This window comes from Danio rerio, chromosome 24, assembly GCF_052040795.2.
Source record: "Danio rerio strain M-AB ecotype USA chromosome 24, GRCz13ab, whole genome shotgun sequence".
NCBI lineage: Eukaryota > Metazoa > Chordata > Actinopteri > Cypriniformes > Danionidae > Danio > Danio rerio.
The window spans coordinates 35363917-35379189 of NC_141044.1; the positions used below are offsets into that span (position 1 = coordinate 35363917).

A 15273-nucleotide genomic window follows, 5' to 3' on the forward strand; every position below is an offset into this window, starting at 1 on the left:
ATATTCTGTAGAATATAGCATTTATTTACAGTTATAATTATAAAATATATATATATAATATAAAATAAAAATTATTACATAAAATATGAATTATTAATAAACTGCATATACACTACAAAAAAACATTTTCTCAAAGAGTCTTTATTTGTCTTGTTTCTAGTTCAAATATTAAAACATTCTCAAATCGAGAAGCATTTTCCAGACAGGTAATATATATATATATATATATATATATATATATATATATACTCAGAAACAATAAGTCAAAATTAAGTGAGTTTTTCATTTAAACAAATTAAATGATCCTTTAGGGGGTTTAGTAAAATAATCTTGTTTTCTTATTGAAATAAGTTTATTTTGCTTGCCTTATTGGCACTTTGTTCAGCCCTCAATGAGATCTTTGTCTTTGTGCTTACTGAAACCATTCATGCATTCTTAGTTCTAGGCCAAAATGAGAACTATAAAGGAACAAGGTCAAAGTAGTAGACTTGTTGATCTGTGAATAACATAAACTCCTTTGAATTAGATGATGAGACTCAGACTACACTGTAAAAAATCCTAGTTTCCAGACAATAGATTTGTGTTGGGACAACATGAAGTTAACTTATTCGTTTTTCAAAATGTTAGTAAGTCAAAATTAAGTGAGTTTTTCCTTAAAAACAAAATAAATGATCTTTCAGTGGGTTAAGTAAAATAATACTATTTTCCTTTAGATTTTTTTTTACTTGCCTTAAATTATACTTGAGTCATTGGCAGAATATTTAGCTTATTTTAAGATAAAAATAGACTTCTGAAAGCAAAACAATATATTTTATTGTCTCGAAAATGCTTCTTTATTTGAGAATCTTTAGATATTAGGACTAGAAAAAAAAGACCCAAATACGAAAAGCATTTTTTTTTCAGTGTAACTGTGAGAGCTGGGGGATATGAAGGCATATATCGTTACGGCAGAATAAAGTGTGGGCAGTAAAATAATTTATTATTCTGTGTATAGCTCAAAATATAAATGAGTGGGCGGGGCTAACTCAAGTGCAGCATGCAGGAGGCTGAGATTAAGACGCTTAATGGGAGACTTCCAATTGCTTGATATTTTCAACAAGTAATGATCACTTATTTTCAATATTTATACAAGATTTGTACTCATTTAATTTAGGATTTTTGAAGGAAAAAAACTGTTTTATAGTTCCTTAAAACGTTTACATATTTATATTCTCATATTTAAATGATCTTCTCCTGTTACTTACTTATATTTTTTTATATCTGTGACAAAATGTTACTTGAGAAATTATTATTTAGCATATTTATTATATAAAGCCCCATTGTACATTTTCTGGAAGAACTACCTTTATAAAATATATATATATATATCCTGAAAGATATTTTTAAGGTGAAATAAACATTCTCAATCCGTGGAGTAAAATGTTGGTCATACCGCCCAGCCCTATAGTTAGTGTAAATTAATTTGAATTCTAACCATCCACAAAATACGGCCTTAATTTGCACATAAACTGCAGGACAAAACAAAAGAATGTGCAGTGCTTTACTGGCAGAATCTCTGACAGCACAGACTGATAAAGACTTGTGTCTTGTTTTCTGCCATTGTGAATAACAAGCACTGACTCCTATTGTCTGAATGAGTTGTGTTGTTCACCAAGAACAGTTGGTGTAGTTGTAGGATGGGGCGGATCAACCACACCCCAGAGATGAGCTACAAAAGGGTTCACAGCTCAGTTCTTAAAGAGCCTGGTCATCCTGAAGCGACTGGCGCATAAGACGTCTCAGAGAAAACAAAGCACTGTTTACCACTCTTGAACACTTTGTTCTGCCCTCAATGAGATCTTTGTCTTTGTGCTTTGAAATCATTCGTGCATTCTTAGTTCTAGGCCAAAATGAGAAATATATAGGAACAAGGTCAAAGAATCAGACATGTTGATCTGTGAGTAACACAAATTCTTTTGAAATGATGAGACTCAGACTAGTGAGCTGCCCGTGTTTCTTTTGTTGAAATGAAATTAAAATTATGTATATTTAAATCAATCAATTAAACTTTTTAATAATAATAATAAAAAAAAAAACCTCTTTTTATCAAAGAAAAACAGTTCAATGATCCCACCGTATTTTAAAAACCTCCGGGCAGGTATTTGGGGCATTCAGGACCATATAACTACTACTTAAACACTTCCATGAAACCACAATTAAAATATCATATATCAAATCAACAATAACATCGCGCATAAACATTTTCATAAACGTTGTTTCTTATGCTCGAATGTTTTTAACAAACATGTCAGGCTGCACATTGATCATTTTCCTACTTAAAGCTTGACTCTTTTGTGGTTACATCGAGTACAAAGACTGATGGAAATTGAGAAGTGGTTATTTTTAAGCTGGTAATGCTAGAAACTATATTCTCATTCCAGAATAATGAAGGAACATTGCCAGCAACTATTCAATTTTTTGCTTTTTACATTTTTATGGAGATGCTAATGGTCTAATTTGATACAATGATCTATGCTTAGCTAAGCTAAAAGTGCTCCCACCAAACATGGAGATCAGCTGAACTGATAAAAAAATGGTAAAACTCAACTGTCTAACTGTAGGAGAGTTGTAAAATGAGCCAATTTCCAAAAAAGTAGAGTGTTTTTAACCAAAAACATCCAAAATAAAATAGAAAAGAAAAAATATATAATAAAAACTAATGAATAAGAAGTAATTTTTAAGAATTTGGGAATGCAAACAGTTTCTGGGCGACGTAGTGGCGCAGTAGGTAGTGCAGTCGCCTCACAGCAAGAAGGGCGCTGGTTTCTGTATGGTCTTTGCATGTTCTCCCTGCGTTTGCGTGGGTTTCTTAAACAGTCTTAAACAGTTTTTTACATAAATACTAGCTCAACAAAACTAAGACATTGATATACTGTATATTTGGAAAAAAGGGCTTCCAAACAAAACGTTAGGGAAGCCCTTTTTTCCAAATATACAGTATATCAATGTCTTAGTTTTGTTGAGCTAGTATTTATGTAAAAAACTGTTTCATTCATTCATTAATTCATTTTCTTGTCGGCTTAATCCTTTTATTAATCCGGGGTCGCCACAGCGGAATGAAGTGCCATCTTATCCAGCACATTTTTACGCAGCGGATGCCCTTCCAGCCGCAACCCATCTCTGGGGGAGATCCACACACACACATTGACATACACACTCATACACTACGGACAATTTAGCCTACCCAATTCACCTGTACCACATGTCTTTGGACTGTGGGGGAAACCGGAGGACCCGGAGGAAACCCACGCAAACGCAGGGAGAACATGCAAAGACCATACAGAAACCAGCGCCCTTCTTGCTGTGAGGCGACAGCACTACCTACTGCGCCACTACGTCGCCCAGAAACTGTTTGCATTCCCAAATTCTTAAAAATTACTTCTTATTCATTAGTTTTTATTATATATTTTTTCTTTTCTATTTTATTTAGGATGTTTTTGGTTCTCTACATGCATTTACAACCATCAAGGTAGCTAGAAATTGATGGACTAACATGCAACAAAAAAAAATCTTTTTTGCTGTATTGTACTTTATGCAATGTTTTATTATTCTCAAATAAAAATAAGACTGTAAAATTGCTTGTTCCACACAACTCCTTCCTGTTGTCCCAACACAAATCAATAACTTAAGTTAACTTAATTGTTTGTATAAATTTAAGTGGACTGAACATAAATCAATTAAGTTTTAGCCCAAAAAACGTTTTGAATTGTGTTGATTCAGCTCATTTTAAATTAATAAATGGTTTGAACAAGCAGCAAACATCATTTTTTAAATGTGAAGTTAATAAAAAACTTCTTATTATAAGAATAATAATTCAATGACCATGTTATGCTTTGAATAAATTTGTTTTGCATGACTTAAATTTTTTACTTTGAATGCCTTAAAATGATTTAGTCAATTAAGTATGTGAATAATAAAAAAAATGAAAACAACTTAACAGTTCCGTTACAACAGGTTTAGTCACTTTTTTAAAACAACAGGATTGCAAAAATGTTCAAGTGCAGTAACTTATCGCTTTTTACAGTGCAATTTTACAATGAAGACAGAGGAACAGTACCTAAAGTCTCACTGTAGGTTGCTCTCCAACCCTCCGCCGCAACTGACGAGTCAGTAACAAACTGCAGGAACATGTGATTGGTGGAGGACCTGAGGTTGGGTGGCAGTTCGTGTCCACAGAACTTCCCCATCAGTGGAGCAAGAGTGCTTTCTCCATCATACACCGCCACATAGTCAAAGTTACACGTCGAGGAGGCTTCCAGATTAAAAGAGTTGAACCTGTAGGAGATCAAGACAAACATGTACAGTCCCATGATGATGCTGCAGAAAAGCCCAATTTCTCAGAAATTGACACAATGACTGGGAGAAGGAGTGTTTTTTCCTGAAAGAAAGCCTCCGGGGACAGATTAAGGATGAAGGGCTTCCTGTCTAACATCAATAGATCTTAGTAGGTTTTCGCAGACAAAGGGAAAGACAGATGATCAATACCAGAATGCTTTTCTTTCTGAGCATCTGTCTCTCTGTTTGAACACAGCTGTCTTGATGGATGTCTGATGGTAAAGATTTTAGTTTTTTGATGTGTAGTTTGGAGACCAATGTACACATCAATTTAGAAGGAAATAATGAGGTTGGGTAAAAAGACGGTAGATATGAAGGGGAAAAAAGTAGTGTAAAATGAGACTTTGAATAGATTCTTTTGCATCAAAATATATTCAAAGTAGGACTGCACGATACTGGAAAATCTAACGAAAATATTTTTCGTTTTTCTGCATTATATATTGCAATATAAATAGTTTCAATAGATGGCCAATCATTGATCACTATAGAATGGCGATCCAATGGGGAAGGGGCTCAATCCAAACATCTGTTTTTTGACAGTTTGAAGCCACTAAGCTACAATCCCGACTCAACATTGCATACCCTGCGATGTAACTAATATGGATGTGTAAATTGCGATATTAACACTGGAATGATATAATGTGCTGCCCTAATGCAAAATGTTGGTTTATGAATAATAACAGAACACACATTGTTGATCAGACTCACTTGAGATTGATGACCCGGTTGTTGCGGACATATATGTGGTATGTGCAGTTGATGTTGTGGTGGTAGTTGGAGATGGAATGAGATGGACTGCCGATTGTCCCAGCTGTACCATTAAACACCCCACCACATGCTGATAAAAACACAAAAACAAATTCAATGACACATGTATCATGTACAATTGAATCCTTTTAACCAAAAAGTGGTGCTAAAATAAGAAAGAACAGGCCTTTATTTATTAAAACATTTATTTAAAGTAAGGGTCAAAGGTCCAAATCTAAATTTATCATCAAAGTTAAAGGTCTGGAAATGTTGGTTATAAATACTGTTGGATGTGAGTAGTTACAAAGTAATTAGTTACTGTAATGAAATTAATTATATGCTGAAAAATGCTTATATGCATTTTAGGCAATCTAATTATATACTGTACATATCATTTTTTGATATACAATTATATTTTACAGTATAATTTTAATAACTAAAGGAAGTTGCATTTGACAATAGAACACACTTAAAAAACCAAGAAATTAATTCATGACAATAGCCCCTTTCACACATACAGACCTTTCCGGAAAATTACCGGCAATTTTCCGGAAAGGTTGTATGTGTGAACAGGTCCTTTTTGAAAGTACCGGTAAATTCGTTCTGGCTATTTTCCGGAAAGAGAAGTTGTAACATTACCGGTAATTTGCCGGAATGCTGCGCTGTGTGAATGCAGAAGGAAGATTGCCGTAATAAGCGCGTCCACGTCTAGAACGTGCTGACGTGAGACGTCTGCTTTAGCCAATCACAACAGTCAGACGCATTTACGTCCGCGCGGTTTGTGAGAATAAAAGCCTTTGAATATTTTCCCAGACGCATTTAGCTGCTAGAAGTTAGTCAGATCACGTTTATATGTTCTTCTTAATGCCAACTGTGTAAATAATCATCGATGAGATGCTTATGATAAGCCGTTGTTTGTTTACCTTCAAGCTTTGCGTGTGCCTGTGAAACAGCCGTGAGTGCCTGCACACGCACATATTATGAACATCTCGAAATGCGAAAGTGATCCTGCGAAAGTTGTTTACAATATTGATCATCCACAGAGTTTGTAATTTAGTCAAATGTTTACAAATACAAGCGCAGCCGTTTAAAGCTCATTTGTGGTGAATGATGTCAGAATTTACCGGTATTTTGGAATGGATGTGTGAATGCTCTTTTCCGGAAAAATTCCGTAACGTCCTCGCCTGTGTGAACAGCGCTTTTTTGAATATACCGGTAAAGTCGTTCCGGAAATTTTCCAGATATTTACCGGTATCACTGTGTGAAAGGGGCTATTAATGTGTTCATGACAAAATAGTAATTCATTACTAATTACATCCTCAAAATTGTATTTAAATTACTTTATCTAAAAAGTAATTTTATAACTTGAGTAATTTAGTTACTTGACTCAATACTACATGAAATCCCTATAAATCTCTATATTACATTTGTATCTTTTTACAATTTATTAATAAAACTAAAAGGTTTTGATATAAAATGTAAATAAACAGTTTAATTTATATTACCTGTGCATTGAGATTTACAGGGATTTCACGTAGTATTAGAGTCAAGTAATTAAATTAATCATTAAGTAATAACATTACTCTTCACATAAAGTAATTAGTAATTTTAATTAAATATTAAGGATGTAATTAGTAATTAATTACTTTTGTGAAATAACGTAAACAAGACTGGTTAAAACAAAACTTAAAACATGCACATAAATAAATCAATTATTCAAAAATTAAGTAGCTTTAGTTGAGGTGTAATGTAGCTGTGTAAACAAAAACAACATCTCTAAATGTTCAATGCAAAGGGAGACATTGACTTTTACGGAGTTAGCTTAACAAAGCCTACAGCGAGCAAATTTAGGCACTACAAAAAAAATACATGCGGGCTAGTGAGATCACAAGGGCTTCCGGTAACACGCATTCACCACACGCACAAACCCTGCGCAGTGAAGGGGCGTGGCCACAGGCACTGTAATGTTATAGCAGAGACAGCTAAAATGCAGTCCAAACACTGCGATTTCCACAGAGCTTGTTCTGTTTTTGTATTTGGGCTCCCAAAGGACATGACACAAAGAGAGAATTGCTTACAGTTTAATTTGAATTATGTTACAGAGAATTATAAAAAATATACATATAGCTAGCATTTGACAAAGGACAGCTTTCAGAATCTCTCTCAGTTAAGTGATGCATTCGGATAAAAACACCTTCAACCGAAGGAGCTGTGGTTTGTGAGCTACAACCTGTAAGTGTTTTTATTTGTTAAAATTAATCAAGTACATGCACAGTTTCTAGCATTAACGGCAGGGCCGTAGTGGGACTCCTTTTCAGCCCTGGAGTTTTAAGCCTTAGACCGGCCCACCTCAGTTCACGACTGACTATATTAAAATAAGGTAATTTCCAATTCAGTTTCTAATGACACTACCATGTCTTTTTCAAGAAAACAGCTGCTTTAGAACTTCAAATGTTCAACAAACCTAACAGTATTATATGTCTTAACAATAAAAATGAAAAAATTATAATAATGCTTATTCAGGTGAGATTCGAACAAGCGTTGGCTGCGTAGTAACACAACGCGCTGACCACTGGACTACAATGGCGCTGTTGTGTTGGGAAGAGAAAAAAATATATATTGCACTGTGACTCACCTTAATCTTTTTCTCCTCCTTTAAGATTTCTGAATCAAATTATATCAGACTTATTAAGTAGTGAATCATCTGATTTTCATTGTGCAGGTGTATTATTCATTAATATTTATTATTTGAATTCTTACATTCACTAAGGTGCCGCTGTTTGGGGTTAAATGATGATTTACTATTACATCATCATTACCCTGCAGGCTGCATTTTGCTCACGGGGCTGCGAGAAAATAAATAAAAAGAGCGGAGCTGCGGCAAAATAATGAATAAAAAGAGTGAGGCTATGGTCAAATACCTAAATAAATAAATGAATAAATGAAAAGAGTGATACTGCTGAGAGTACAAGCGAGCATGGCCAAAAAACGGACCGGCCTCCCGATTAGCCAATCCGGGCCTGATTAACGGTATGTTGTAGTGAGGACATAAACAAGGATGTAAACAACAGGAAATGCTGTTTGGCACTGTTAACAATTTACCTACAAGTTCATATTTATCAGTCAAACCGATGTAAACAGCCACAATCTTCAGCAGCGCGTGCTGTGTCTCTCACATGCTTATTTCAAACATATATAAAATACACTTGTCAAATTTTACTTTAGAGAGCAGGCATGAGGTTCAGCTGTGTGCTCTCATTTTCTGTCTGATTTGGCTACTGATTACACAGTGCAAATATGCGTGTAATCACAGCACATTATGTTAGCTGACCAATCAGAGCCTCTTGAGAGGGGGCCTTTCAGAGGAATTAGGAAATACGACGTCATTTTCATATTAGCTGAGTAGCAGTATATAATCAAAGAAAAGTTGCATGAGCACATATTGCTTTGCATCTTATAAACACAACCAAGCTTTAAAAATACACTGTGGACCACCCCTTTAATAACAAGTGCAAAATAAGACAAATTAAATAAAGTTTTAGCAATTTTTGAAATTTTGAAAAACTGGGAAATGGCATGTCACATGGGAAAACTTTTATCTTGGTTTCATTTTAGAACATCGCTGAAAAGACATTAAAAGACTACAAATTTAACATGTGTTTATCCAGCCTGATCTCACGAGAAAACGTAAGTATTTTACGTTTTGGCAGTTTAGTGGCTAATTCGTACGAATTTGTACGAGTTCAGTCGTAAGAAAATGTACGATTTTAAAAAGGAGGCGTGGCACCTAACCCTACCCCTAAACCCAACCGTCATTGGGTGATACGCAAATCGTACTAAAATGTACAAATTAGATCGTACGAATTTGTACCACTTAGCCACTAAATGAAAAAGTTACGAATTGCCGTGAGATTGTGTTGGTTTATCAAAGTCGCTTGCAGACATTTAGTGCTCTTGAAATATAAAATATAGATAGGTCCAGATTGAATTCTCTGTGATGTGGTGTCCAGATTTTTGAGAAGCCCAGTCAGAGTATTGACTGTGCATTTCTGTTGAGCCCCATTTACTGTGAATGAGTGTGTGGATGTCGCTGTGGAATCTGCCATGGAATTCTCTTGCATATTTGCATACTCTCCCAAATCCCCTCATATTGTTCAAAAAGTGCTGCGTGTTTTCATTCTTCCCATTCCACTCAGTGAATCAGCTCTGCATTGCTGTCATGATAAACAACCCAAACTTACTTTAGCACACGCCTACATCCATGCCATGTACACACCTCTATCTAAGAAACACCCACATCTCACATTATATGTTACATTTACATTTAAATCATACCCACATCACAACCAAAAACACTTGAATCACTGAATTATTCTTGTATACTATGGAGGCATTTTTGTAATGTGTTGGGGTAATCCATTACAAGTAACCTGAGTTTTGTAATCAGATTACTTTTTCAAGTAACTAGTAAAGTAACGCATTACTTTTTTAAATTTTCAAGATATATCTGAGTTACTTTTGCAAAAATATTACACTGTTTAATTTGTTTTGTTACACCGTTACTTTGTGTTGAACTAATACATTACAAGTAACCAGAGTTATGTAATCAGATTACATTTTCAAGTAACTAGTAAAGTAGCGCATAACTTTTATCATTTCCAAGAAAATATCTTAGTTACTTTTGCAAAAATGCCCCTAAGGTTTCAACCCCCGAAAATGGAGAGTTTTGGAAATGCCGCAGAGGCTGTTTTCGTTTTGCCTTTTAAAATCTGGCAGAGGGCAACAGATGAAAGTCAGCCCTTGTGGCTAACTCTGGCTTATTTACAGTTCTACTGTTTATTTATGAGCATTGTCCCTGTTAAATAAAATAAATTTAAATTTTAAAATGCTGGTGCTCTGTATCTGTGTGGACGGAGCAAAATGGAGGCATCTGAAAATGGAGGCATGGCTCCCAAAACTGGCTCCCTTATTGGGGCTTTTGGGTCAGACAGAATCTGCAGACATACAAATTGCTATTTCTGCGCAGAATTTTGTAAAACAATCTGCGGATTTATGTAACATGTTTTTGGGAGTATCGTAACCAATTTTTATTTGTTTTATTTTTATTTATTAATTTATAAAACACAATTTACAATGCAGATCCAGTTAGATCCACTTATTTGGCAAATAAAGCAAGTCTCTCATATATTAATCTACTGAAGACAGAAAAAATTACTTTACAAACTGTATTGCAAATAAATCATACAACAATTTTCGTCTTAGTCAGTAATATTACTGAAATTAATAAAAAACTGACTAAATATGAATTTTCACACATTTACACAAGTAAATAAATAGACTCAATGATGGGCTAAAAATCAGTGGATTTCTGCACGCACAGATTCCATGTGGACCTTGTCATTGGCTGCATTTACAGTGCAGATCTTAATGGTCAATTCCAAATTTCTGACTGTATCTGATTTTTTTGCTGACGGCTTACATTATCTTTTAAAAGTGACTTGTATGAGATTGTCTGCATTTAAATGGCGCACAACAAAGGTGCAATGACCATGAAAAAAAAGAGCACGCTCTGACTGACAGCTGAAAATAAAAGAGCGCCCTTTTCGATCTGTTTGCAGGGCTTTTTTTTGTTTTACTATAGTTTATGACAGAAAAGTTCTCCATCTTTTAATCTAGACCTTTTTAAACCAGTTGGCATCTTAATGTGATGTTCATGGTGTGATTTACTGTATGTACGTGATGTATGCAACAGTTTTATATTAGTTATATTGGTTACGTGGCGGATGTTGCGCTCTCTCGTTAACATGCTTAAACACTTGTGCTACACGACAATAAAAGCTGCTTTAGTCCGCGTGTATGAGATTTAAGGTTTGGGACTCTGCTGAAGTCCATTCTGAAATGAAAGCGGCAGAGATGACATCATTCGCTATGGTTTTAATGACGCGCCACTCACATTGACAGGTAAAAATCCAATCTACTTGCTTACACTGCAGACACGAGGACACAGATTCATATGATTTGTTTTGGATAAATTTCCACATATGAACAAGGCCTGATCTAATTTGATTCAATTGGAATCCATGTGATGTTTTCCTGCTTATACATATAGCAATATCCAATCTGTGTCACATGGGAGAAAAAAAATCGGAATTGAGTCACTTGAACCATGCAGTGTAAATGTAGTGACTGTGTAACCTACCCTTACTTGTCAAGTACCTATAACATAACAATAAACAATATAGACATAGAAGCTTTGCTCGCATTGTTGTCCATTAGAATGGCTCCACCATTATGTATTTTATTTTAATATTATTTTAATAGTCTTTTCTACTGCTACATTTTTACATTTTTTTCAGATCTTTCTCGTCTTATTTCTATGTTTTATAGTCTCTGTTTTATTTTTACTTTATCTTATGTACAGCACTTTGGTCAGTCATGTGACTGTTTTTAAATGTGCTCTATAAACAAATGAACTTGAAATTTTAGCAGCCATTGTGCAATTAAACCTGTGTTGTTGACTATTAACCAAATACTACTACTACTACTACTACTAATAATAATAATAATAATAATAATAATACAACAATAATAATAACATTTTATTTATAATGCCTTTTTTTTCAGACCCAAAGCGCTAAATACCAAGTGAAGCAAGTACTTCCTGTTTATACTTGTATATGCATGCCCAGATTGCGTGTATGGCCATGTGATGTACATTTTGGATGGAGATCTTTTCAATGACACTAGATGAAATGCCAGTGTGGTAAACAGTTTTAAAACTAAAACACATAAACAGGGCCTTAGTTACTTTATTAAAGGATTGTAATATATTACTTTAAAAATTAACTATCCCTAACACTGGTAATCATTGTCAGTATGGTATTTAGAGAATCAAACATACTGCATTATATGTACTGTTTGTTTTGTGGCTGAAGCTTACGTATGGTGGTGTATTCTGCCAGGAAGCCATTGTCATGGATGATGGAATCAGAGTAGAAGTTGATGAGCATTGGTCCGAAAGTGGTGAAGATCCCTGGGATTGTATTTCCACAAAGAGTAGCCAATGGTGAACTACTGGCGGTGGTGCCACTGTAGATCTTCACACCATCATAGACACATGTGGAGTGTGCTAGAGGAGATGGAGCGGCTTGATTATTCGGCTTAAGGAACTGTGGCATTCTTGCCTAGTTATTATTAGATCACAAAATATATAAAACAAAGTGCATACCCTCTATCTGGAAAGTTCTGAACGTGAGCACAACCACAAATTGTTCTCCAGCATTAATGATGTAATTACAGTTGGAGTTTGCTGGATAGTGGTCTGGGTAGTTTGGGGATACTACACGGCCAGATGAGGCTGTGAAATTGGCTCCACAAGCTAAAAAATGGAATAGGGACATGAGTGGAATTATTGACAAGTTAAGAACAAAAACAGCCACATACACTTAAGATACGCACTAGTGTAGAATGCAGCGGAGAAGCCTTTGCCGGGTGTATCGGAGGACTGGAAACGAGCTGTGATAACATTTCTGGGTGCAATGATCGCAGCAGGGGCTGTGGTGCCACAGCCGGTGGCCAAGAGATTCTCATCATTCTGAATGTTGTCAGACCACATCTGTCAGATAAACAGAAATCGTAAAACACAAAAAGTGCAACAATGGAGTATAACCTAATTAGAGCTAGGCAAGATACTGGGCCCTATCATACACCTGTAGCAATGTGGCGCAAGGCGCGGCGCAATAGTCTTTTACTAGTTTCAGCTTGGCGCAAGAGTCATTTTGAGGCGTTGCGCTACACTGTTTAAATTGCAAATGCATTAGCGCTCATATGTGCGCCCATAGGCGTTCTGGTCTAAAAAGGAAGGCGTTCTAAGGCGCACCGCTGGCGCGTTGCTATTTTGAGATTTTTCATTAGACCAAAACAAACCCGGTCTAAACTCCAGCGCAGAGTTGCGCCTCGCTTACGCACTGCTTAATACGCACAAGAGAGCAATAGGCAAAAATCTTTACATATGAAAACATTTAAATATTAAGGATATATTTAGGATATAATAAGAATAGATATAGGATATAAATATAAAGGATTAAAATATTACATAACATATTATTTTCTAGCCTACATAAATATGAAAAACCACTGCTGTTTTGTCTTCTACATCTCGGGAGGCTTTTTCAGTTCATTCATAACAATTAGCTTTTGTATAATGTTATTATTATTAGCAGTATTATTTATTATATCCATATTTATATTTGTTTTATTAAAAACAAGCTTAGATTTGCCCACCTGCAGGTTTTAGACCATATGGGGCTCAGCATGTGATTTAGGATATAACTCAGGTTTTTGAGCACACTTCGTTATTATTGTTCATTTGTTCATTTGCTGGAAATTAGAACTGAATTTAGAAATAGTTTTGAAACGAATATTTGCGCTTAACAAACGCAATTAATTATTTATAGACTAACTGATGTCTGTGCGTAAAGTTTTCCCTATCCAAGAGCGAAAGTGACAGTAGATCCATTATCTCTCATTCTCACGCAGTAGATGCTGTTTAACAGTTTTCTGTTAAAAAAAAAAAACAAACTGTTAACTGTTTGCTTGTGAAATGCTCAGTTTTTCCACTTAGACTTACTTTACGTCCTGTAAATAGCTAATTTGCTTGGCGCGACGCAGCTGGCTCTTAAAGGGAATGGGAGATGAGACCCTAATTGGTTTATTTTTAAAACACACCTATAACTCATTAAGAAAATAAACTCAACCCTTTTAGACCATGCGCCACAGCACAAAGCAGTTTTTCCCGTCCGTAAATTAGCAAAAATGCGTTCTGACACACCCTGAAAGCGTTTTCAGCCCTGCGTTTTGCTCTCTGCGCATGGACCGTCAAAATAGAGCTCAAAGTGTTTTTAATGCTTTAACGCATTATTTAATTAGTGATGACAATTATTTTATCCAGTGTTAATGAAGTACTGCACGCGTAGGTTCTTATAAGCTGGCGGTCAAACAAAACAGGTAATAAAACTTTAGAGGCCAACAAAATAGCAAAAATAAATAAATGAATACATGGACATGTAACAATGCAGTTATTTTATATATATTTTTGGTATTTTAAAAGTCTTTTAAGTATTTTAAAAGACTCTGTATCACCCTGAATAATGTCTCAACCTGTGGGAATATTTGGAATGGGCCTAAAGGGTTTAATTCACAGCAAACGTGGAGCACTGCATCACTTGCTCTCGTTTACTCGCTGGATGTTTTTCCACTTTGAGCAAATCTTATTCTTGGGTTGAATTGTGGAAGTTGAGGTTGAGGTGAATTCTCATCACTCATTCTGCGTTATTTGTGTTGCCCAGTGGAAATTTGCCTGTACTTGCGAATTTGCATTGACTTTGTATGTAATCAGGGCGGGAGTGGGACTCCTTTTCAGCCCTGGAGTTTCAAGCCTTAGACTGGCCCACCTCAGTTCACGACTGACTACGTTATATTAAAATAACGTCATTTCCAATTCAGTTTCTAATGACACTACCACGTCTTTTTCAAAAAAACAACTTCAAATGTTCAACAGCCCTAAAATGTATTATATGTCTTAACAATAAAAGTGAAAAAAAAAAAATTATTATTGAGGTGAGATTCGAACACGGGTCAGCTGCGTCATAACAAAACGTGCTGACCACTGGACCACAATGGCACTGTTGTGGAGAGAAAAAAAATATTGCACTGTGACCCACAAGACTCTCAACCACAGCAGTGCTTTCTATTGATGGCTTAATCTTTTTCTCCCCTTTTTATATTTCTGATCAAGTTATAGCAGATTTATTAATGTAGTGAATCATCTGATTTTCATTGAGAAGGTGTAATATTCATTAATATTAATGATTCAAATTCTTATATTCACTAAGGTGCCGCAGTTTGGGGTCGAATGATGATAGATACATCATTATTAACCTGCAGGCTGTATTTTGCTCACGGGGCTGCGAGAAAATAAATAAAAAGAGCAGAGCTGAGGCAAAATAATGAATAAAAATAGTGAGGCTATGGTCAAATAGATAAATAAATAAATAAAAAATGGGACTGCTGAGAGTGCAAGCAGCTAGCACCAGCCCTCGCGGCCAAAAAAAACGGACCGGCCCACCGGGAATTTTCCTGTATGTAATCTAC

At 35.4% G+C, this 15273-nt stretch overlaps 1 protein-coding gene and 1 long non-coding RNA gene across 2 annotated transcripts in view; one reads left to right on the plus strand and one right to left on the minus strand.

Moving 5' to 3' along the window:
* Positions 1-6386, plus strand: part of LOC147838080 (uncharacterized) — a 982747-nt gene extending 976361 nt beyond the window's left edge. The window contains exon 3 of the long non-coding RNA XR_015525240.1: positions 5834-6386. This is a non-coding gene — a long non-coding RNA (uncharacterized LOC147838080). The remainder of the gene's footprint in view (positions 1-5833) is intronic.
* Positions 1-15273, minus strand: part of cubn (cubilin (intrinsic factor-cobalamin receptor)) — a 115998-nt gene that overhangs the window by 16245 nt on the left and 84480 nt on the right. Inside the window, exons 54-58 of the mRNA XM_087309808.1 lie at positions 12580-12736; positions 12350-12499; positions 12062-12250; positions 5083-5212; positions 4097-4314 (exon numbers count right to left, since the gene is read on the minus strand). Of these exons, the coding sequence (XP_087165934.1) occupies positions 4097-4314; positions 5083-5212; positions 12062-12250; positions 12350-12499; positions 12580-12736 (844 nt within the window). The remainder of the gene's footprint in view (positions 1-4096; positions 4315-5082; positions 5213-12061; positions 12251-12349; positions 12500-12579; positions 12737-15273) is intronic.